This window comes from Urocampus carinirostris, chromosome 9 (assembly GCF_059441175.1).
Source record: "Urocampus carinirostris isolate Australia breed hairy pipefish chromosome 9, RoL_Ucar_1.0, whole genome shotgun sequence".
Lineage (NCBI taxonomy): Eukaryota > Metazoa > Chordata > Actinopteri > Syngnathiformes > Syngnathidae > Urocampus > Urocampus carinirostris.
The window spans coordinates 2212244-2237989 of record NC_142357.1 but is presented as its reverse complement, the minus strand read 5'-3'; the positions used below and the strand labels follow the sequence as shown (position 1 = coordinate 2237989).

The 25746-nt window shown below is 40.1% G+C and overlaps 1 protein-coding gene across 2 annotated transcripts in view; it reads right to left on the bottom strand.

The window, feature by feature from the left end:
* Window positions 1-25746, bottom strand: part of LOC148359094 (storkhead-box protein 2-like) — a 74737-nt gene continuing 48991 nt past the window's right edge. For both annotated transcript variants that reach the window (XM_088344173.1, XM_088344174.1), the window contains exons 2-4: window positions 23535-23687; window positions 15378-17724; window positions 1-12672 (exon numbers count right to left, since the gene is read on the bottom strand). In XM_088344173.1, the coding sequence (XP_088200299.1) occupies window positions 12468-12672; window positions 15378-17724; window positions 23535-23687 (2705 nt within the window). In that variant the 3' untranslated portion in view covers window positions 1-12467. The remainder of the gene's footprint in view (window positions 12673-15377; window positions 17725-23534; window positions 23688-25746) is intronic.

Genomic DNA, 25746 nt, shown 5'->3' with positions numbered 1-25746 from the left:
TATAACCAAACATCGTTATTTTATTATCTTAAAAAGTAACACAATTCCCACGGGGTACCACATACACTACAACAATGGTTAACACCAGTACTAACATCAAAGAGACTTTCAGATATTATAGACATTTTAAAAAAAGGTCCCTCCTTTATTGTTTAAATTAGTCGAAAAGGCATGTCAGATACATTTACAAGTATGTCACCAATTGAAGCCATGTTCTTGTTCAACCTCAAGATTAAGAACCCACTGCTGATATTGAGGGAAGACATTTCATGGACTGTCATTACAAAACAAGGATGAAAGGTGATTTATGACTTGGATGAACGATGCCCGCTCAGCAAAAGAAACAATTGGGGTAGGTAGTGCAAATATCAGACATGAGATACCTCAACTTTTGACCACCACTCACGTGTCCTATTTCACACGTGTAACGAGAAGTTGTTGCCCTATCCTCAGTGGTTAATTCAAGATCAATGGTAGAATTGAGGTTGACAGTATTTATTTACCTAACAAGTGAGCTCACCTAATTGTATAGGTCAGGTAAATACCTAACCAAGACTGAGAAGGTTAAACAATGTGCTCGCACCCCCGACCACATGAGTAACCTGGAGACAATATCCCAAGGACATCTGAACAATCGTTATTTTCTATGAAATGGAAAGAATGATCGTGATTTCTAGGAAGTAACTTGTTTTGTAATTAGTTTTAAGAAAACCCAAGAAGCTATTTTTTGTGGATGACTTGGCAGTTGTAATTCCCTATTTCATAGGTGAGCAACCCGGTCCTAAAGGGACTCATGTTCTGCATGTTTTGTCGGTTTCGCTTCTTCAACTCAGTCGATTAAGATTACCAGGATCGTTAACAAGCTTCTGCCGTCTTACTAAGAGCATGATAATTTAAGTTGAGGAGAAACGTCCAAAAACATGCAGGACATGCGGCCTTCGAGGACTAGGTGGCCCAAAACCTAGCCTAAATATAAGACCTGGGCTCTATAGTCTTTGAGGGTTGCATGTCCTTCATGTTTTTGGAGGTTTTTCGATTTCAACCCAAGTGATATAGCTTAACAGCTTGTTAGCAGGCTCCTGCCAGCTTGCTAACTGCTGATTGGAATGACCTGTACTAAAGCAGAGAACCCGCAAAAATCATCCAGGACATGTAACCCTCAAGGACTGGAGTGCCTAGGTCTGGTATATACCTTAAATTCCAGGCTAAAGAGCCCACCCGAATAAAAGCCACTTATGCAAATTTAAGCAAAAAAACCTTCGAGGGGGAACAAAGCTGCACCGCACTTTAAACTACATTTTCAAACAGCCATAACATTAACATATATGCGGGAGTGTGACTAAAACATTCTCAAAACAAGACTTCATATACTGTACACATGCCGAGGAGAGCGTCTGATTTTAAGCTCCCCGTACTTTTTCTCACATGTCAAAGTGATAAAGAGGAGACCTTGTATTGCTACTAATACACAAGAAAATCATTAATGGAATCATTAAATCATAAATGCTAGGAATCCTTCTAACAAGTAATGTTGGCCTATTGAATATTTTAGTGTTGCAGCAGACAGAAAGCTTTTACGTCGTATTAACCTGTCATCAGTCCGATAATTATCGTGTACCCTTCCTTAGTAACAAGTGTCGGCATATGTAATGCTTTTTATGTCATAGTTTTTGTGACACCCTTAATCACAAAATTTTCCAAGAGACTACACTGGTTGCAATTGCACCATCTCCTGATCTCAAACCATCCTGCGGGCAAGGAAAAACTCAAAAAGTGGTGAATGCCCCTTCCAGGATGACCAGGGTGCAATAGATTTAGCATTGGGTAACAATACAGAAAACATAGGTAAAATGTAAAAAAAAATCAAAAAATTCCATGACAGCAACGACGCAGCTGGTATCATTCTTGGTCTCTCTAACTTTTGCCATTTTTGAAATGGATGGGAGAGCTTAAGACCCAATAGATGTGCATGTGTACAGGCTGTTGCGATTGTACTGGTTTCTGAATTTTAGTCAGTACAGTACATTGTTTTGTGAATGCTTTTGTTGAACTCCTGCATATATGTTAAAGTCCATTTCATTAATTATGACTTCTGCACTGGTTGATTAGGATTGATAGCTGGGATCACAGATGGCAAATGAGTGTGCTCATCGCGGCTAAAAGTAATACGTTGCGCCACGGGGCCCTGATGCAACGTATTGTGAGCTGAGGTGTTCATAGCGTCGAAAAAAAGTAGCGGCTTATAGTCCGGAATTTAAGGCTAAACATACTGTAAATTGAGCATTTTTCTAATCACAGAGCTTTATCTCAAAATGATACTTTGCACTAAATCAGAAGTATGCCGGGTAGGTTCTAAAGGACAAACATGTTTTTGACCATTTCTCACCTCCAACTGAGATAATTTAAAATATCAGCTTATCTCTAATTTAAAAAGGAGCCTAATAATGATAAATAAATATGCATGACTGCGGCCCTCGGGGGCCAAAGTTTCCCAACCCCACCATAATCAAGAGCCAAGCGCTAATGTATGCATTTTTTTGTAAGGGCCGCCAGGGGAAGCAGAAGCAGAAAAGGTTAGAGTGAGACAGGTGTGGTTGAGGAAAATGCAGATTACAACTGTTAATAAACACCATAGAACATGGGTGTGAAACCCATTTTACCTCGGGCCACATATTAGAAAGAAAAAAAAAGTCATAGGGGGCCTGGTCGATGAAAGCGACAGAGAGAGAGTGAGAAAAAGAATAAAACAAATACATTTTGAGAAAAAAAATAGAAAAAGACAAATTGGAAAAATTGAGGGAAAAGAAAAATAAATGCAAATAAAAAAGAGAAAACGAGAGAAGATTAGATAGACACATGAGGAGAAAGGGAGAATAAGAGAGAGTAAAAGAGAAAGAAAAAAGACAAAGAAAAGGACAAAAATTAGAAAAAGAAAAAATACAGCTACAGTTGCTTTGGGGTGGCCGATAAAGAAGGAAACAGAGCTGATGCGCATAAACTGCCATGACAAGTTAAAGGTTAGATGCTGAAAACGTTAGCAGGAAGAACTGGGCAATGTAAAAACAAGGTTCTTACATGTGCTTGAAATCCTTAAATTCTTACATTTTAATGTTGTTTTCAAGGTTTGAAAAAGGCCTGAATTTTAGATAAAGTGCTTGTAAATGCCTAAAATAATTGCCATGTTTTTTAGGTTTGGTGTTCAAATAAGGGTTTTGAACTTATATTTTGGTTCCCAAAAAGGATTGAGGCTATATCTAGAAAATAAGGTTTAGGCTCCTTATTAGGGTATTAAACTGAACTCTGGGTCAGAAATAAGGTTGGAGCTAGTGTTCGGTGTGGGTTTAAGCTACATGTTGGGGTTCTAAACTATCCATCTGTTTTCTGTAATCCTCACTAAGGACAATTTAAACCAGCAAATTAACCTGACATGCATGTTTTGGAACGTGGTATCAACGGGGGGAACATGCAAACCACAAACGGGGCTGTTGTATGAGACCTGCGCACCGTGGGGTCGCACACTAACCACCAAGCTGCCGTGTTTGCCCTGGTTCTAGACTAAATGTAGGGTTTCAAAATATGTTTGGAGCTAGAGTTACGGTTCTAAACAGGATTAGGGCTAGAGTTAGAAGCTAGGGTTTGGGCTGTTACTTAGAGGTTTAAACCCATTTTAGGGTTCTGAAATAAGGTTAGAGTTTGGGTTTAAAGCTAAGGTTTAAGCTCGCGTTCAACGCTTGATTTCTTTTTTAAATGGTAATGGAAAAGTTGGCGTCCTTAAAAATGGCTTGATTTTTGCCCATAAAAAGGCTTAATGTAAAAGCTTTCAAAGGTAACAAAAGCAGGTGTCCCCAACTGGAACACTTTATTAAAGTGAACACACAGAGAGCAGATGGTGAACCTGTTTCCACTGTGCACAAGTGGCTTACATATGTACAAAATGTTATTCCCTTTCAAATTAATTGGGCCCGTCATATAGTCTGTAAATCACGGTCTGCACTGTCATAGAATAAATTGAAAGACCGAACCCTCAAATAATATCTCAAAAGGTGAACGATCTTAGCTCTGGGACCACATCTTCACCAGTGATTACACAATCAATTTACTGATCTACAAACAAGATTCAAATGTGTGTGTTGTTTTGACCATTCAAGTGTATTATAGTTGTAACTAAAGTTTATTAATTTGTAAATGATTTATTACCAATTGAACTTCAACCTTTTCTCGTGGGGAAATCAAAGTACATGAGGGGAACAAAACACAATATTATAAAGCTGTTGTACACCATACCTTAAGGATATGTACAGGGTGTTCCCAAAAATGTAAACACATTTTTGCAACTTTAAAGACCGAATTCGTTGAACATAGAGTTGGGAGCGAGCAATACTTGACTTAGAAGAAAGGAACTTTATTCTAAAATGCTACTGGAAGTATTCAAAAACAGAAAAAATGCAAAGATAAATTAGCAGTTTGCAAAGACCTGCCAACACGAGTTACTATTACTCGAATTAAAGATGAGTCTGAAGCTGATTGAACCGTTCAGGACGCCTATACAACCATTACAGAAGACAATGCACATCAACAAGCCCAATAAAATAAAAATAATAGGAAATATTTCAGCAAAGTCAACGAGAGTCTTTGCGGCAAGCTATTCTTGAGGTAGCCATTTCAAAATCATCTATTGCATCGTAAAATGTTGTCAATAAAAACCTTACATGCCAAGACAAGTCTTGCTCTTAAATCAGAAGTTAGAACTTAGGTCTTGGAGGGCCACATGTCCTGCATGGTTTTGGAGGTTCGTGCTGCTTTGATACAGGTAATTCCAATTACCAGAATCGCTAACAAGCTATGGACAGCTATAAATGACAGAGATTGATTTTAGCTAGGCTGCCATTGACAGTTTGAGATGTCAATTACACATTTTATCTAGTCTGCCATTTAAGTTGTAAGCGTCAAAGATCAATTTTGGCTGGGTTGCTATACACGGCTATAGACGTCAAGCATCCATTCAAGCTATGCTGCCATCGAAGGCTATGGACGTCACAGATCTCTTTAAGCTAGGTTACTATTGGCGGCTATAGATGTCAAATATCCATTAAAGCCAGGCTGCCATTGACGCTATAGACCTCAACGATATATTTTGACTGGGTTGCTGTACACTGCTATAGACGTGAAGCATTCATTTAAGCTAGGCTGCCATCTGAAACTAGAGATGTCAAAGATTGATTTTATCAAGGCTTGCATTGAATGAGTTAACAAGCTCCTGCCAGCTTGCAAACGAGCTGACTATATCCTTTGAGTATCCTTCTGGAAAGCTTCTTATGGACGTCCTGAACAGTCCCATCACCTTCAAACTTAATACTAATTCAAGTAATGGTAACTAGTGTTGGTGGTTCTTGGAGCTGTATGAAATTTGGAACTTTATTACTCGCTGCCGCCATCTCCTGGCTTGAGTCACCATTGCAGCCTTAGTCCGTTTGTTCATGATGCACGTGCAAGTATGTGTATTTCTTAGATGAGCTCGAATGAACTCTCAATTTTTTCATCTTTCTTGGGGTTTGGGTTGGCAATTGGACTGTTTGAAACAGGTATTTTCTTACTTCCACCATTTTCATAATTTCCTAACAAATGGAAACAAAAAAATCTTGAGGGGGACAGGATGACGTCACTCTCCACCCACCATTCCTCCTACCTAATGTGTTCCACCCCCGAACAGCTAAAAAAAGGTCAAGGCACATTTATTTGTATAGCCCTTAATCACAAAATGTCTCAAAAGACTGTTGAGGTTACAATTACACCATCCCTTGATCTTAAACAAACATGCTGGCAAAAACTCAAAAACTTTAGCATGAGAAACATAAGAAACCTTGAGAAGGTACCTCACAAATTGTAATCCCCCTTCCAGGATGATAAACATAAAACAAAAGTAAATATGCGTTGTGGACAATAAAGCATAAGAAATCTTTGAACTCAGTTGGGCATTGTCAACACATACTTTAAAAAGTATTGAAATTAAACTATTTTAAGAAGACCTAAAATGATCCGCCCCACCTTGGGACTTCCACCTAAATTGCCTTTGCACCTCTCCCTTTTCTTACTTTCAGTAGCATTTTACAGGGTTCCTACACCTTTTTATGGCCAAATTCAAGCACCTCTTTAGGACTTTCAAAGCCAATTTTTCAATTCCTCCACCACCATTTATAGAATACATCTGGTGTGAATAATGTAAATTTCATAAACATATTTGTGATATGCATTTTGAGATTTTTAATCTTGTGTGTGCACCTTGAGTGACAATTTATTGCCTGAAAAATTCTGATTGATTTATCAAGACAATCGATTTTAAAGTCGGTAAAATACTCTTTTTGTGGATCCAAACAACATGTGTAAAAGATTTTGTATCCCCGTATACGTATTGGGTAAAAATGACAGTAATATGTAGAATCCATTTTCATTGGCAGGGAGTGCATCCCATTGCAATTTACCACTGGGATACACTACCTTCATTTCTTTGCATGGCCCATAATAAATGCCAATGTTAATACTGGTTTCATAGTGCCCTGTTTAGGTAAAACATGCACCTGTACTTCGGCCATCCATAGGGGGCGATGACGCTTCAGAGAACAATGTCAAACAAACTAATGTCAGCTGCTGTTTATGTGGAGGAAAGAAGAAATACAATGGTAAAGCGAAACCACCTCAGAGCCATGTTGTCGTCAATTTCACACAGACTTGAGAAATATGCAACAGTTCTGAGCATTTACAAGCACTTTACCAGAAACACATTAAAGTAGGAGCATTTAAGGATTTTAAGTACGCATACGAACCCTGATTTTGGAATATTCCTTCTAATCAAGTCTGTCTTTAATGAAAGAATAAATCATTGACTTGAATTTGTCTTTCTTGACATTGCACTCGGCTTACTTGCTTGGTAGTTAGCAGCTATACTTTGAGGGTAAAAAAAGCGGATAAAAGGTCAGGAAGTCCAGCACTTTGATGCGTAGTGTGTACCTTATGTATGTGCAGACATTCACAGGTCAGAAGCTGATAGTAGATAGCTGATTGTAGGGCAGACTTGGGACCGCATGCCTTGCATGAATTTAGAAGTTATCAGCTCGTTGACAAGCTCGTTGATGAGCTTGTTAACTCATTCAATGCCAGCCTTAATAAAATGGGTCTTTGACGTCCCTAGCCGTCCATAGCAGGCTATAAAAAATCAATCTCTAACATCTATAGCTGTCAATGGCAGCTTAGCTAAACTGGATCTTTGACATCTCAAGCCATGTATAGCAACCCAGGGAAGATAGACCTTTTCTAGCCCTCAATGGCAGCCTAGATAAAATGGATCTTTGACATCTATAGTGTCAATGGCAGCTTAGCTAAACAAGATCTTTGACGTCTCTAGCCTCCGATGGCAGCCTAGCTTGAATGTATGCCTGATGTCTATAGCCGTGTATTGCAACCCAGTCTAAATTGATCTTTGACATCTATGGCCGTCAACAGCAGCTGAGCTAAAGTTGATCTTTGACGTTGTAGCCTTAATGGCAGCCTGGCTAAAATGGGTCTTTGATGTCCAAAGCCATCAATAGCAGCCTAGTTTGACTGGATGTTTGACGTCTATACCAGTCAATGGCAGCTTAGCCGAAAGAGATCTTTGCCGTCTCTATTCTATGATGGCAGCCTAGCCTAAATAGGTGCTTGAACTTGATAGCTATGTATAGCAACCCAGTAAAAACTGATCTTTGACATCTCTAGCTGTCAATGGCAGCCCAGCTAAAATTGAATTCTAACGTCTATAGCAGTCCATGGCAAGTCTATCTAACATGGATTTTTGATGTCAATAGCTATAGCCCTAATTGCAGTCTTGCTTGAATGTATGCTTGACTCCCATAGCCGTGGAGGGCAAACCGGTCAAAATGGATCTTTAACAACTATGGCTGGATTTAGGAGCTATCGAGTTAACAATCACGGTGATTTGAATCCAATGGATTGAAGCAGACAACTCTACAAAATCGTGCAGCACTTAACAACCAGAGTACCGAAGTCTGTTGTTGGGTGACAACCTCAGAATGGTTAAAACAATTTTCCTTAGCCTTTATATAGACTGATTTCAAATCATAAGTAAGGACTGCACGCTGAGGTTCCCCCTGTTGTGCCTGTCAAAATCTTGTCAGTTAAAAAAAAAAATCAATTTAGGCGCCTTGTGTAAAACCAATTCACTTCTTGGTTGGCACTACGATCTTAGGGGGGCGCGTTTCCTGCCTGATTTGAGAGGTTTCCAAAGATGTCAGGAGCTTGGTAATGATCCTGGTGACTGGATTCAAGTCATGTTTATTTATTTAGCACTTTATCACAAGAAGTCTTAAAAGGCTTTACAATCTAGAATTACACCATCCCCAGATCTAAAACTTTTAAGAGGGCAAGGCAAAATTGCTTTTAATATGGAGATGCATTAAAACTGATAAGCAGCCATTAAATACAATATTCTAACTACTGAACTCCTTTTTATGATTACCATTATGACCATCAGCGGGAATAATGTGTGTTTTTTAGCACCATGAGTGAGAAGGCACAGGAATTTAACTAACAGGAATTTAGGAATTTTCCACACAGGAATCAAAAACTAAAATTTTCATTTACAAATCCATACAATGACTAATTCCAAAGGAAACCTTCAAATAGTGCAGCCGGTGTTCTAAGTTCCTTCCTACCCATCAAGATGTCTTACCATTATACACTGGTAGAGATTTGAGTACTCAGGATTTTATTCAGTCATATTTTGAGGGTTCGTACACTTTTTTATGGCCAATTTTTTTAATTTCTCCAGGACCTGGCATCTTGGTCTCTTCACTTGTCCTTTTGGGCACAGAGGGGCAATGACACTTCCATGACAACACCATTAAAACTGAAGGCAGCTGCTATAAGTCACTATGGAAGAAGAAATGGAATGGCAAAGCAAAGCCACCACAGCAGGCGTGCAGGTGGCTCGTTTAATTTTTCGTCACGCGTGGTCTATCAAGTCAAACTGACAAGAAACATGGCAACAATTTTAAGCATTTACAACACTTTTCAAACCTTGAATTTCAAGCACCCATACAAATCCTGTATTTAACTCGTTCACTGCCTCAAACCACTGTTTTCTGACTTAAGATTTTGTTTTTCTGTGGTGCTTTTGAACATGGCGTTTGTTAACTACGGCAATCAGGCACTGTATGTATGCATGTCAACCCTCAATTTATACCAGTGGTTTCCAACCTTCTACAAGCGGAGTTACTTTTTTGTTACTTATTAGCACAAAAGGCACCCAGTTTGATATGCATTTCTAAAAATTGACATATTGTTATTATGTTGTTACTATGTTATAATCAGGTTATTCATTGGAAGTAGGGTTGGATAAATTCTGTCAACCCCAAAAATCAGGAGCCTAGAGCGGAGTTTCAAACCCTAACTATAGCCCTTACCTTATTTCAGAAACTTAAAATCAGTTTTCACAGGTTACAAACTGTCACTTATCGTGCGAGCATAATGGATAACAGAAAGTAAGTTTGTTTTTTTTTTGATCCAAAGTTAAATCAGTGGTCTCAAACACGATTTACTGAGGGCCGCCGGGGTTAGGGTCTGGTTGAAGTTGGGCCATATCAAGTTTTACAAAAAAAAAAGCTCAGATAAAAGCATTCCGCTGTCTCCATATATCTTTTTAAACGATAATAAGAATTGATGCGAAAATAAATTCATCGAGCTGTCATAACTGGATAAAATAATGAAATATTTTGAACAAACTTGGCTTAACGACAAAACCCCACGGAGTTACACGCATCACACTCTGTCCTCTTAGCTTCAGGTCAATAGTGGCCCCTTGCTCGCGATTCAGTCTTGAGAAAATATTTTGCGATTACAGTAAACCCTCACTCTTTGTGGGGGTTGTCTTCCAAAGATGCAGTGCAATAGTCAAAACCAGCCAAGTACAAACCTTTTATTTCTTATTACTCAAGAACATACCCAATTTACAGGCTTCAGTGTTTAACAAATAAAAGAATTGTACTTTATTCTTTTCTTCACAAATAACTTCTGCTCTGTCGTTTTAAAATGTTCAAAATAATCTTGCCATATTATTGACACCCTTTAATTTACATACATTAGCGTGTAAATCGGTATCCAATTCTGAACCCTTGCTAAGTATTTAGCATGGGATGCACTAACATTTAGCTTTCATCTTATGTCTGCTAGTTTGAGACCCCCTAATGTATATGGTTCAAACTGACCGAAATCCAGCATATTAGCGTAGGCCGTTTCCAGAGAACAGAACACATCCAAAGCGAGGAATTTTTGGTGCATTTGTTGTGCAACTTTTAGCCAATGGTAGCCGCAAGGTAATTCAATTTAACATTCTGAAAGTTGTACAGTCCCCAACCATGATCTAATTCACTGTCTGCACAGGTAAAGCATCTAAAGCCGTAAATGGCACTGACGGGGGTCAAAACATGCGGTCGACTTCTGTAGTTGAAGGTCACATGCCTGTTTAGCTGTAAGAATCTACCCTAAATTCCGGACTAGCGCGTGCACCTGATTTAAAGCCGCATGCTTAAATTTAAGAAGGAAATTCACATTTGCCCTTGAACAAATCGCACCAGAATGTAAGCTGCATAAAAAGTCTGGGGCACACCTGGCACCAAGTGCATGTGTTGAATTTGGTGTTGACGCATTTGGCTGCAGAACGGGGATCATGTGACCATTCAAGATAGCGTTTACGAAGACAAGCACATATTTACTACTGCGCCGAAACAACTCGAATGCGGTCTATAATTTGAGCCCTATATTTCTACAGCGCCAGGGCAACTGTATTGTGGAGAACAGTGCCTTTGTCTTTTTCTGTTGTAATTGGTGGTTTCTGCGGTAACGGATCAAATTGCATTCACTTGAGGATTAAAGGAAACTTAAGCGACCTGACTTTGACGCATATTAGATGGGAAGTGTGGCTCTTCTGTTTAAGTGTTTTCAGATTATAAGATCATTTAAGAGTGCCTTTACAAAAATGAGCACTTATTTACTACTTGGCAAAAAAAAGCAAATTAGGGCTGCACTCGTAAAATGGAAGCTATCTATTTCTGGACAACAATGTCAGGGCAACCATGCCAGATTAAACTTCAGATGCGTATTTTTGTGTTTTCATTGTTGTTTGCCGTGGTACGGAACCAAATTGCATTTGCTTCTTGTCTTTCTTTGAAGATTAAAGGAAACTTCAGCGACCTGACAATGACACCAATAATATGGAAAGAGAAGTGTAACGTTTTTGATAGATAACTTGTACATCTGAGTGGAAGTTGAGGAATTGGTTTGTGGGTGAAAAGTTGAAATATCGTGAGTATGTTGTAAATATTGAACAATGTCCTGGCAAACCTTCTATTTTGCTGCTTTTATGTATCACATTAATAGAGTTGGCAAAAAAAACAACTAATTTCTTCTCTTGAAAGGCGTAACAATTGTTTCAAGAAGTAGAAGCCTGTGGCCTGGAATTTATGGCAGATGAAAGGAAGGGTTGGGGTAAATGTCATCGTACAAGTTATCCAATCATCAACTTATTTCTGATAACTGATGACAATTATTAGGCCAACAGACAAAGTGCACTAAAACTGGATCGTGGTTGCATGTAGCGTTAGTTATAGTAGCTAGCACAGCCTTAATACCTTTGGTGTGTCAACACACATTTGGACAGAGATGCACTGATATGGAGCAGCTGGAATGGGACTGGGATGATATGACCTGAGATTCCAGATTACTGGTACACAACTATCTCACACATCACACACCCACGCAAGTACACAATTAGAGGTAAGATCAGGCCTAAAAAAATCCAACCCGACCCGGCCCGCGGGTATAAAAGCCAGCCCAAGCCCAAGCGATTAACTTGATTTTAAGGGACCAAGCCCGAAGTAAACTTGAATTTCACATTTTATTAGAAAGGGAGAAGGGTGATTTCGGCCGTCTCCCACAACACCAATTCCCCCACTGCCTGCCTGCCTCTCGTGTCCGACTGTGTCTCCACAGCAATCATGAAACGGCGAGAGGGAAGCCTGGCCTGATCGGGCCCAAATGAATGATTGACATTATGTGCCCGAACCCGGGCCGAAACTCAGGCCCGGGCCCAGGATCTTACCTCTAACACAATTAAAGAACCCATGTACGTAAGAGAACAAACAGTGGCATGTAAGCACAAAGATATAAAATGACGTGATTAGTCGGCTAAGTAGCATGGTATTCCCGGCATCAGTGGCATGGTATGAGTGTGTCAAATGACAGAAGAGAGGAGTCTCATGAATTCTAAATTCCTTTTGTTGTGAGAATTTCGTTTATATGTGTATTAACAGCTATAGTTCCACAGTGGTCTGGTGGTATCCACTGATTGAGTCAATGGGCGAGTCTGCAGGTTTAACATTCCTCCGGGCAGGACTAGATCCGGTGCTCGGTCACGGTCTTTAGACGCTGGTGATCGATGCGAGGCAGGCGTTGGGCTTTTGGAGTTTTTCCGCTTGGCTGCCAGGTGGTTCGGGGATGCCTCGGAAGGAGAAAGGGGGGCCGTTGCTGTTTGTGATACCGAGGTGACCGGGACTCAGGGCCAAATTCTGCCGACGGTTACTCTCCACAATGGACGAGGTGTTGGATGCCAGGCTTTCCCTTGTTCTGCAGACACAAAACAAAGTAAGAATGTTTCAAACACACAGAACAAAGAGCATGCAACGAAATTTGTTAGGAAGGCGTTGCACTGTGATCTACGGCTCAATCACCAATTTTAATCAAACCCAATTGTGACGTTTGTAAACCAGTTCCTGCTTAGACTATTTGGAACCCCATTTGGGGAAGTCGAATATTTTGGCCCTTTCGCCCCCTTTCCCATTCTCTGACACTGATTCCTTTCTATTTCTCCCTTTCTATCTTTTTATCGCTCCTTGACTTTTTCTATCTCTTTTTTTCGATGAGTCTCTTTTGCTTTTCTCTCACTAAGTCTCTTCTCTTTCTTTCCTTTTTCTCTCTTTGTTGCCCTCTTTCTTTTCTTTTACTCTCCCATTATCTCTCTCTCTCTCTTTTTCATGTTTCCTCCTTTTCATGTCTTTTCTCTCGCTGTTTCTCTCTGTTACTTTCTCTCTCTTGTTTTTTCTCTCTACTTTTTCTCTCCCACGATCATTTTTTCTCTCTCTTTCCTTTCTTTTCTCTCCCTCTCGCTGTTTCTCTCACAGTTACTTTTTCTCTCTCGCTCTGTTTTTCACCTTTCATTTTTCTCTCTCTCGCCATTTCTCTCACTGTTTCACTCTCTGTTCCTCTTTGTCTTTCATTTTCTCTCTTTCCATTTCTCACTCTCGCTCTTGTCGTGTCTCTCTCGCTGTTTTTCTCTTTCACAGTTTCTTTCTATTTCGCCGTTTATCTCCCCGAGCCCAAATGATTTTGACACACCTGATTTAAACATTAAAAGAACTGAAGCAGCATTTATAGTACTTTTCGTGTTACAAATAAAAAATGTTCATGTTTGGAAAATAATCGCCTTGACACCCTTTACGAGTGCATTGCAGTTACTTGCGCCTGGTACAGTCAAAACAAGGGCTCTCAATTGGTACCTACAGGCATCAGAGAGCCTCCTAAGAGTAGCCAGGTGACAAGTTCTGAAAACAGCTCACCAGTGAGGAGTCGAGGGGATTTTCCAGGAAATTTGATTTTTTTATCTAACATAATTAAGTGGTGACTTAACTTCTGATAATTATAACTTGGTATTAAAATAGTAACACTAGAATGGTTGTGCACCATTAGAGCCATCATCTGTGTTTACATGTGAAACCATTTGGGTGGCATTTTCTTTTTGTAGCAGGGTCATTTGGCACAGGAGAATGGAAACCCCAAAGAGTAAGAGTGAGTCCAGATTGGGACTAAAAACCTCAAATGGTGTTGATATTCAATGTTGTTTTGGCCTGGAAAGTGGAATGAGTCTCTGGGGGAAAAAAAACGCTGAATCAACAACACTAAAAGTGCTGAGTCAGCTTTTTGGGGCATTTTTCTCATGTAGCGTGAAAGATGGCGGTCATATCAAAACAAGCAAACAAACAAAAACTTGCTCTCATCTTTGAACCAGGGGTCTCCAACCTTTTTTAACAGTAAGGTTAGGCAATACCGATCCAAGTAAATACAGTGTAGTATTGATCAATACAAATTCAATATCCATACTTCTTGCTTAAAAATGTTACGAACGATTAATAATTCACACCACCTTGAGTTAGTTTTTATCACAGTAAACACAGCAATAGGATTTTAGGCACTAAAGGTTCTATATTTTATTAAATATTTACAGTGCAAACTTTAACTGAATAAAAAAACAAACAAATATTTATATTACACGTGTTTAAGAACAAAAGTCAAGAGATTCCCCCCATAAAAAGCAGCAGTGTAATCAAAATACATATACTTGACAATAATATAATTGCATGATATATTGAAAATAAAGTAAACTGCAAATAAGCCTTTTGCTCTCTGCTTGATGGAAGGAGCACTTTTGGCATTGTTGCCATAGTGACAACAGATTGACAGGTTTTTTTTTCAGGAACAGTAACATGTTTACATGTGAATTTGTCATAAAAATAAATGTCATAAAAACAAAAACAACAGTTTTCTGTTTATTAAGTAAAACAATTTCAAGATTGTTCTGCAAGTCCATATTGTCACTGTGTGGTCATGAGGGCAAATGATTCTCTTGCCTGATTGGCTGGCGACCAGTCCAGGTTGTCTCTAGCCTATTGCCCAAAGTCAGTTGGGAAGGGCTTCTGCTACCTTGCGACACACGTGCGGATACATAATTGGGCTATGAATGTTCAATTGATTTAAAAAATAAATGTACAAAGTAAGGGCAGCACGGCGGCGCAGTGGTTAGCGCTTGTGCGGCACAGTTCATGTCATGGGAACCTGTTGTGGGTTCAAATCCAGCTCCAGACTTTCTGTGCGGAGTTTGTATGTTCTCCCCGTGCTTGCGTGGGTTTCCTCCGGGCACTTCGGTTTCCTCCCACATTCCAAAAACATGCATTTCAGGTGAATTGGCCGGTCCAAATTGTCCCTAGGTGTGAATGAGCGAATGAATTGTCTGTCCCCGTGTGCCCTGCGATTGGCTGGCAACCAGTTCAGGGTGTCCCCTGCCCACTGCCCGAAGATGGCTGGGATGGGCTCCAGCCCCCCGCGACCCTAATGAGGATAAGCGGTACGGCTAATGAGATGAGATGAGATGAGATGTACAAAGTAAAAACACATTTAAATAGAAGCAAATAGCTCTTTTAGCTGCCGACCAGGGGAAATGAGTTGGCAGATTATAATCCAAGTATATCTATTTTTAGTAAGCATTGGCAAATATTTACCTTGGCGAGTTAAATCCACTGTCAACAGTAACTGAACTTGAGTCCATACTGTCCAGTCTGGCAGAGTGTACAGACTGCTGATTCTGACTGGGTTCAGGAAGGTTCTCTTTAGCACCAGGGAAGGTGAGAGTTCTTTCAAACCTTCTTTGTAAGTCCCTCTCCTTTTCTCTCTCCAGCAACCACTGCATAGTGCCTGCTCCACTGCCTCCTATTCCAGCTACCCCTCCTCCAATTTTGTCGTCCTCTCTTTGACTCTTACTCCCTCCATCCTCAAGTTCTTCGTCATCTGAAACATTGTAGTAGTCAAAGGACGCCTCTGCGGCACTGGTTGTGGGTTCAGAGGGAGTCGCAATCAGAGGTTTGGGAGGATCGAAGGCCTCCTGGGAATCTAGTGCGTCGCAAGATGAAAGAGCTGAGGAGGTGAGGGCAGGGGTCTTCCTCAAGGAACTGTAACCTGGTAAAGGAAGGCTAGGGGGTGGTTTGAAGAGTGTGTCTTTGCTAAAAATGTCCTTCTGTTTTTCTTGACCACATGAGGCACTGTGGGACGGTCGCGTGTTTGAAATAGGAGGATCCGACATAGACAGAGGTATTGGAGGCAGGCTGCCACCTATAGGTCCCAATTTTGAAAAGTCCTTCTTGTCTAAATGATGCGGTGTTTGTCTTTCACTTTGCCTGTCGGTGCAGCCCAATTTTAATCCATCTTGGCTGCTTTTGCCAAGAGTTTCCAGCGGGTTTGGGGCTGTGAGTTTAGCCTCTGACAAACCAGAGCACTGGAAGTAACCGTCAAGAGGGACAGAGTTGTGCTGTGGCTTAGGGGAGTAAGCCGGCAGACTGTCCCGACTTTTGCATTTTTCTAAACTCCTGCTGCCATCTAGCTCTGGCGAGTCCTTAGGCATTTTAGCCAAGGATGGAATAACATGAGGGAAGTGACACGAGCTCTGGTTGGCTCGTAAGGTTCCATCATCAGTAAAGTAACGGCTTCGTTCATCGTAGTAACCGGGTGGTCTAGTGAAACCCGGTCCAAGAGGTCCTTTGGAATTTTCCATGGATCTGGAGCGTTCCTTGGCTTTATCGCTTCGCTCGTTCCGCGACTTCCTCTCCTGCGTGTGCGATTGCGAGCGGTGGACTTTTGAGTGATGTGTGGATGGCCCGTGGCTTGGCTCAGGGAAAGGCATTTCCGTTCTTCGTTTAGCGAGCTCTCCGGACACATCCCATTCGGGTGTGACGGGAAGGTGGGAGGAGTCAAGGATGTTGGGATTACTCTGTGCCAGGTAAAGGCGCGTGCTCCGTTGCCGCTCCATGGCCAGTGCGTGCTCCCTTGGTGACCGGACCAGCGATGTAGAGTAAGCCCTGTAGTCCCTGTCGGTGAGTTCCAAATGCGAATTCTCGCTCTGCTCTCCCCGAGGGACCCTGGTTTTACTATGAGAGCGGCTGAGTTTGGTCTGAGACTGCTTCCTATGCCTTCCGCCACTTCTTCTACTCCTTGAACTGTGATTAGCTGAGGACGCTTTGCTCCTCTGCGCACGCTCCTCATCGAGACGCTTCATGACGGCCGTGTGCCGAGCGAGGTTCTCCACTGTGAGATCAGGGTTAATTCTGCGGATAATCTCCATCTCTATATGACGAGGGAGCTGACTGGGTGTCTCTTCATCACGAAGGGGCCACTCTTCAGGAGGGAACTGTGCGGAGAAGGTGGCCAGCTGCTTGGTCTTGTCCTTTTTAAAGCTAAGACGGAAGAGCTTCAGCCCAAACTTACGGCTCACTGTACCATTTCCAGGTTGCTTGTCGGGCTCACTGGTCCCGCCTCCGGCTCCCCCTCCACGATGCTTTGTGAGCGTGTCCGTCTTGAAGGGGAACCCGAGGGCGCTGCGGCTCTTTTCTACGTTGCCTCCGGCAGGTGGAGGAGGGGACTGTGGAGAGTGCGGAGACGAATAAGTTTCCCGGTGGTCTTTGGGGGATCTGAGCTGCAGGGTAGTGTGGTGACTGGGAGGGTCGTCCCCTCGATAGCTATTAAAAAAGGAATCTACGACCCCACTTCCCCCACTGTGATTCAGGTTGGATTTGGGGTGACCTCGATCTCTCACGCCGCAAGAAGTCGATGCGGTAATAGTACCAGAGAGTGGGGACGTGCACTGAGTCTGCTTATTCTGATGATTATGCTGCTGCCGGTCTGCAGCTCGCTCATCTAAGTGGTACCACTTGGAGCTGCTACGAATAAGGCTTGGAGTGATGAAGTACGTTTGAGGAGTCACAATAAAATATCCGTCAGGTGTTGGGTAGATTTTGCGTTCACGGACCAACATGTTCAGAGTGTGGTGCAGAACCTCTTCCGTTGGTGTGGGGACACCTAAAAAAATTGGAAACAAGAATTGGATGAGGACAAAGTCACACATCATATCCCTAACAGTAATTTAATTGCAGTGTATTGGCTTTATCTCCATTTGACATAGAATTATTTTTTGAACAATCTCATTATACTTGTTCTAATACAAGGGTCTCAAACTTAATTGACTTGGGAGACAGAGCTCGGGTTTGGATGAGGTTGGGCTGAATCTGGTTCTCTACAAAAAAAGTTCTGATAAAAATATTTAACTGTTCTCAAATATCGATTTTTTTAAAATTCCCTACTCAATATAAGATATAAAAAAAAGAGTTAAGAATTCAAACGAAAATCAGTCAGTCAATGAGCATTAATCATCTATCCACTATCTAAACCGCTTATCCTCAGTAGGGTCGCGGGGGTGCTGGGGCCCATCTCAGCTATCTTCAGGCAGTGGGTAGGAGACACCCTGAACTGGTTGCCAGCCAGTCGCAGGGCACACAGGGACAGACAACTCCCTTGCTGATTCACATCTAGGGACCATTTGGACCGGCCAATTACGCTGAAATGCATGTTTTTGGAATGTGGGAGGAAACCTGAGTGCCAGGAGCAAACCCACGCAAGTATGGGGAGAACATGCAAACTCCACACAGGAAGGTTTGATCCTATGACCTCAGAACTGCGCCGCACACGCGCTAACCACTGTGCCGCCGTGCTGCCCCTCCTCAGACATTTTGTTTTTTATTATATATTATAAATAATAATTAAGGTTTATTTGGTAGTTAGTAATTTCATTCTTTTCCAATGCACAACTGATACCTGCAGCCTGATTCTGACTGCCAATTAGGTCATGTAAATTACACGGATAAAAAAATGTGTTCAGAAGTGAGAGCTGGATACACACAGTGGCGCTAAATTAACCTCATGTCACGACTAAAAACTTAACTAACATATCTAGCTAACTGTTAGCGGCTAGTTGAGTTGTTTAGCTGCTGTGGCTACACTGTCCTCCTGTCTTCGAAGCGCCTCAAACACAGTGCATTTTATTTCAGTTTAATGTCATGTTGTCCAGCCAGGTGTTTGAGCATCGTGCATCGTCTTTTGGAGTGAAATACAGCCACACCTTTGACCGTTTCCTGCGAGCAGCGAAAACCAATAGCACATGTAACGACGTCACCTGACCCTGCATTGGGGTGCGTTCGTTTGCTATGTTAGCACCGCAGCCCGGGCGGGATCGATAGTGGAACTGAAATGGAGTTTTACTACCGATTCCAAGGAATGGGTTAACTGTGGAACCGCTTCCAAATTAGAACCGGTTATCGATGCGCAGCCCTACCTACCCCTAACCCTCTCTCAAACCGTCACGTTATTTTGGAACCCTACAATCAGTTCAAAACCTTAGTATGGAGATCAAACTTCAGCGACAGACAGCTGTAACAGTCTTGTTCCACGGACAGACTGAGGAGATCATTTCTTCCTCATACCATGAGGCTCTTTAACTCCACCCGGGGGAGTAAAGGCCCACATTAAACCCCACATTTGCATATTACCCTAGTTTTATTACAGTGTTTATTTTACGTAGCACTTAAATACTCTATCAGCACGTTATATTGGGTAATTCTGTATTCTATTTATTTTATTTTATTTTTCAACACAAGGATACAGCTGGAAGTGTGAATTTCCCTAAGGGGATGAATAAAGTATCTATCTATCTATCTATCTATCTATCTATCTATCTAATAAGGAGCCTAAACCTTGGTTTCTAACTCTGGCCTCAATCCTTTTTGTAACCATAAAAATTGTTTCAAACCCTTATTTGAACTGTTAACTTAAACATGGTAACATTTTAAGCACTTCATCTGAAATTCAAGTTTAAACCCCTTATTTGAAGCCCAACACCTAGCTCCTAATCCTACCCACTGTCAGACTAAGGGAGTACTACAAGCATGCACTCTCAATTGCGTTGAAAGAAAATGCTCAGAACGACTAAATAGATGATCTAAGTTGTTGACAACTCTTAAAAATCAATTTTATCAATTTGTTGTTGCAGCCCTAGTTATAATGACAAAATTATGGTATTTTCCATGCTCTAAGGCGCACTATAGGGCTGCACGACTAACCGATTACCTAATCGATATTGCAATGTGAAGTAGTGCCATTGTGTAAACACAAGACACTGAAGTCTGAGCCCTGTATGAGGAGACAGCACCATAGCATAGCTCCCTTGAGAGTTATGGTTAAAGCATGTCAACGTGAATAACTTTTGTATTGTCGTCATCCTAAGGAACATTTTTGTCCTTTTTTTTTTTAAATAGGTAAGATGGAAATGTGAATAAAAACAACATTTTATTTTTCTACTGTTGGGACCAATCTAGGAAAAGTCACAACATTTAAAGTAAAATAAAATATAATTTAAGGGGATTTTTCTGGGTTTTTAACAATACAGTGAAGGATCATTTTGACCCAAGGACAACAGGAGGGTTAAGTATTCAAAAACAAAAACAAAAAACGGTGCGCCTTATAGTATGGAAAATACTGTACTGTTTTGCTCCCAGGTTGCACCAATTTGATTTAAAAGAAAAATAAATCACATTCTCAGTTTAATAACATTTTTTTAAGTCCCACATACAGTTTACAGCATGAATACAGTGTACATAAGCACACTTTCAGAAATATCAAACAGTACCTCAATTAACATTTGTAAATGTTTGTATTGACCAATTTAAAGATAAATCTTGTTGACTTATAACACGAGATAAGTTTAATGTTTAGCAGACACTCAAAATAAGGAAAGAAGAAATAAATGAATTTTGATCTAGCAAGAACAGATAATTAATTGCAACCCATTCTAAAAGCCCTCTCCTGAGCCCTTTCATTTTATTAAATACCCTATGTTGGACAGGCTGACACTCCCTAAAGGGTGTGGAACAGTTTATAATAGTTTAAACGGCTCCTCCTTGTTATTTGTCGAAGTGTCCTTGGGTAAGACACTGAATCCCTAATGCCCCCAATGAGCAGGCTGCATGGCTGCTATTAGTGTGTGAGTGTGAAGCACACTGTAAAGCGCTTTGGGAGGTCTTCATTGACTTGAAAAGCGCTATGTAAATGCAGACCATTTACCATTTAAACCAGGGGTCGGGAACCTATGGCTCGCGAGCCATATATGGCTCTTTCTATGAGTATCTGTGGCTCAGAGACCAATTTGATTGCATGCAAAATTTCTCCATATTGTTCAAAACCGGAGTTGTCTATCCTATTCAGGTACACGTAAAGCCAAACCAAAGCTAAATAAAGGTGTAACACTTAGCAGTATAAATAGGGCACGTTTTTCACTACAATTTACAGTCAAGGTGTCACACAAAAAAAGGGGGAAAAAAACTCGTTTTGGCTGTACAACGCTAAAGAATCCTTTATTTAAAAGTTCACTATATAATCTGTGTTCAGTGTTCAGATACTTTATGATGAATCCACAGAACTGTAAATACGCCAAAACACCGGAAGAGAACTTAGTCATTTGATTGGGTGAGTGGGAGGGATGGGTGGAGCTATGCAAAAAGTACAAGCATTCCCTCCCATCTCTCGCCAAAGGTAAGCACATAAGGCTCCCTATTCTCAGAATGTTGTGACGTTTTTACAAAATAAATGCTTGCATCTGGTTTTGAAACCAATATGTATGAAAAAAAAAGGTCAAAAGGAGTTTAACCGATCTTGAGTCATTGCAAGAAAGAGACAAGTTTAAAGTGGTCTGTTTGTTGATTTTGGGACACGGGCTCTGGCATTATTCTCTTTTCATAATTTTTATCAAATCATCAAAAATAAATGTGCTGAAGACTAAGCTTTTGTCTGGGGCGCCGGTTTAGCAATTTAGTAAATTTGTCTCATAATATATGATGTGGCTCTTTCCCAAAATAAAATTAATATTTTTTGCTTTTATGGCTCTTTGAGTCAAAAAGGTTCCCGACCCCTGATTTAAACAATGAACAGTGAGATGTAATAGTCCAAATAATGCAATATGTAATCTCCTTTGCAGGTGTCTAATAATAAAATCAGATACCAGCCCTTTAAAAGGTATTGGTACTACCAATAGAAGCTGATATCAGTATCAGAGGCCTTCTAGTACCCATTTAACAATAACATTTCTGTGAAGGAAATTTAATTCCCCTTAATATTAATGCAAGGTTAACGAAAAATATAAATTAGGTTTTTAAAGGTATTTATTTAACAATATGTAATTTTTTGACGAGGGAAGACCATTTTATGTACTCGTGGCATCGGTTTTGAACACTAAAAGATTTGAGTGTTTGTCTGAAAATAATTGGTGTAGACCACCCCAAAATGTTATTACACAAATATTACTTAAAGACCCAATTTTTTTATGTATGATAACAATATCAAACACAATTTTAAAACTATTTGAAACATGCAGAAATAGAGAAGTATAAGTAGAATAGTTTGTGTGAGCTTTGTAGGAAGAGTTTTTCCCCATTTACATTATTTCCTCCTGCTTAAAAGGTTTAAGCCCTTTAAAAAACAGAGGGTTCACGCTGCCTGGAAATGATAGCATTCTACTGGTTCACGAATACACTTAGTTGATATTATTTCTAGGAATTTGACTAATCCTCTATAGGTTATCACGTTTTGAGTTTAATATACGTAGTGTCAAATTTGCATGTGTAATTTACTGGAGTTCTTTTTTCACTTTTATATGTCCGACTGATGTTAAACCATACAAAATGTGTTATTTCCAAGTAACTCTCCATTTGATGCCTGACTTTTTGCCTGCCTCATAGAATTTCTTTAACTTCATAAAAGCCTGCATCGGTTTCGGATATGGGTAAACAATACCGGGAATTTTTGGATCGATCAGACCCAAATAAATACATGGTAGCATTCATCGATACCAATCTTATACTTTTTACCGTTCTTTTTTTTTATATCATTCCAATAAACACAGCATAACAGTTTTAGGCACTAAAAGTGTGTCATTTTTTTTAAATAACTACATTGCAAACTTTGACAGCAATAAACAATAAATAGAAGTATCTCCGTTACAATTGTTTCAGAACAAAAACGGAGAGTCAAACAAGGTGACAATGTAACAAAAACACAAATATTTCACAAGAATCAAGTAAAGCACTAAAATACCTTCCATTGCACTATATTAAAAATAAAGTCAACAATTCAAATGAAGTGTTAATTTTTCCCTTGTTGGTTCCGTTGCCATAGTAACAGATTTACAAGTTTTTGTTCAGTAACAGTAACATGTTTAGATTTTTGGTTGCAGCTCGTCAGCATTTTCTTTCATGAGTTCATGCAAATTGTTTTTATTGCATCAGTAGCAGACCACTTTACTACACAAATTATACATGGCATTTTCTTTTTTCTTGTAAAAATGAAAGTGGACACTGTCCTGCGCTTCCTGTTTGCTTCTGTCATTTTTAGCTTTTGGTAGGATGGCAGAGATTTGGCGCCCTCTTTTACCTGGCAGCCAGAAAAGAGGATGCAGGCCAGCTAGGGAGAGTTTCAAAAAGTGTACCTGTCACTCACACACTTACGGCATATAGAGTCAGGGATAGCCTGTGCTATCTACGGAGAGAAGCGGTGCATTGACGGAATTGGGGGAGGAGTGAAATGTCAATCACAGAACAACAGTATAGAACCGATCGAAGTACTTGCTTCGTATCGACAATATCGATATTTAGATAGATCTTCTCGCCACTAGATTCGGATGTAGTGCACATTAGGCCAAACAGTTCGAACTGTATAACATTACCAATTGAACTTTGGAAATCAGTGGCAATAATGTAGCTGTTTGCGGTTTTTTGAAGTGCTTTTACCTGGAAAACATGTCTGCAAGTGTTCCGTTAGGGCCTCCTGGGTGACAGGCTTATGTGAGGAGTTCATAGCAGAGATAGCCAATACCAGTACTTCTCCCAGTGGGATGAACTGGGATTGGCTGATAGGGGACATACTGATGGGTGACACATCGCCTGTAAAGAAACAAGTCATTATAGTTAACAGGATATTTTCAATAAGAATATTTACAATTTCTGTACGAATAAACAAAAGTTCTAAAGGTGTTTTTTTTTTCATTGTTCCATCCTTGTCTAGACAGAGACTTGCAGACACAAGGCCCAAGTAAACAATGTAGGTGAATTCATTCATGCATACAGTAATAAAACTTGAGCAAAAAACTGTAATATAATGTATATTAGGAAACTCCAACCTGGCGCACGCAGGCAACCGGGTTCCCGCGACCTGTTCTGAAAATACTCCACCAGGGCTGGGTCATTGTGATTTTATATTAAGATATACATTTTTTGGTTGTTCAGTGAGTCAAATGAACCCTACTTCCTACATATCTCTCTTCTTCTGTTTTTCTTTTTATCATCCTCTCTTTAACTCTATTTCTACCTTACGTTTTCTTCTCTCTTTCTGTGTCACCTTCTTTTCCTCGTTCTCTTTCTCTCTTTCTTTCTCACTCTTCTGTTTATCTTCCTCTCTTTCCCCATCTCTCTCTCTTATACTTACTCCCTTTCTTCTTGCTCTCTTTTTTGTTTTTTCTCTCTTGGTCTTTTTTATCTTATTCTCGCTCTCTGTCTCTCATCTGTCTCCATGTAATATAGCGCTTGCGCAGTCTCACAAGCACTTTTTTTTAACTTACAATGGATTGTGGCCCTATCAGTTGAGGGAACTTGGCTGTGTTCGGAATCCCCCCTAACTCAGATGTAGTGGACTAGATAGTGTTTTCACCCTTTTGCAGTTGGTTTGTTTCAGTATGTATAGCACAATAAAACACACAAAATGAACAGCATTGATTAAAATAGCTTTGTGCTCGTATCCCGCCATGCCTTGCGGGTTTTGCAGGTTATCCTGCAAGATTCTTCCAAAGAAAGAATAGTTACAGCAAAAAAGGCTAAAATCATATATTTATCATCAGAAACCAATATAAAGTGACAAGATTGACACAGTATTTACTTTAGTCAACCTACAACTAAAGCTGGACAGCTGGATAACTTATTAGTTTTTTTTCCCAGGTATGCACTTAGTGCAGTTTCTGCCGTTTTACTTCGCGGAACAGCGTGATGTAGTTCATTATATCATATACTTGATGTAGTGGATAGGGAGTGAGTGAATAAGTGGTTGATTTTTAACAAAGCCCACTTTCCCTACTGTTCAGAGTGCATTGTGGGTAATTTTGAGTGTACTAAATAGGGTACGTTTACAAGCAGGCAACGGTCCGATTGAAATCGGACTATAACCGGTTCTATAAACCCATTTAAAAGTATTGACACTAACAAAGATGTTATTTAATGAAATTGTGAATATGCTTGATTGCTATTAAGATTTTCGAGAAGGGTTGTTCAAACCTCACATTGTGTTTGCTGTTAAACGTCATATTGAAATATAATATTGTGAATGTGCTTAATTGCTGTTGAGATTGTCATGATTGTTTTCTGTTATTAGTGTCAATAAATTTGTTCAAACCAAAAAAATCTTAACCGAATATGATGTTATCCTGGATTTTTCATCAACAGATTAAAAGAATTGAGTAATTTCATAAACCGAATTTATGTTCATATAAGCACATCTGGTTTATGCTTTAATTTTTTTCAGCTTTTCTTCTTTATTTATGCGTGCAAGTAAACTTGGTCAATGGAGTTTAGAAAAAAATATGAACACATTACCTAGCTAAATAAAACTCACATGGTTAAGTTGATGTGTTACTATGGCAAAAATGTCAAAGTTGTACCTACAAAAATATCAAAAAGTCTGGGCTTCTAGCGAGCGATGTACGAGTAAACATACGAGAGACGCAGCAACAAAAGACAACACTGGAGGGAAGAGAAAACATCTGCAGTACTTCATTGGTTGTGGATAGTAACATGAATAAAATGTCTTATTGTGAAAGGTTAAAACTCAATATGAATCATGCATAATGGCGTCCCTGATCCTTTTGGTTGGTTTAAAGCCCAGAGACAACATGGATAGGTAGTTTCTCGGCAATGTAATTGTTTGCAAACTCTCAAAATTGCACAATAAAAAAAA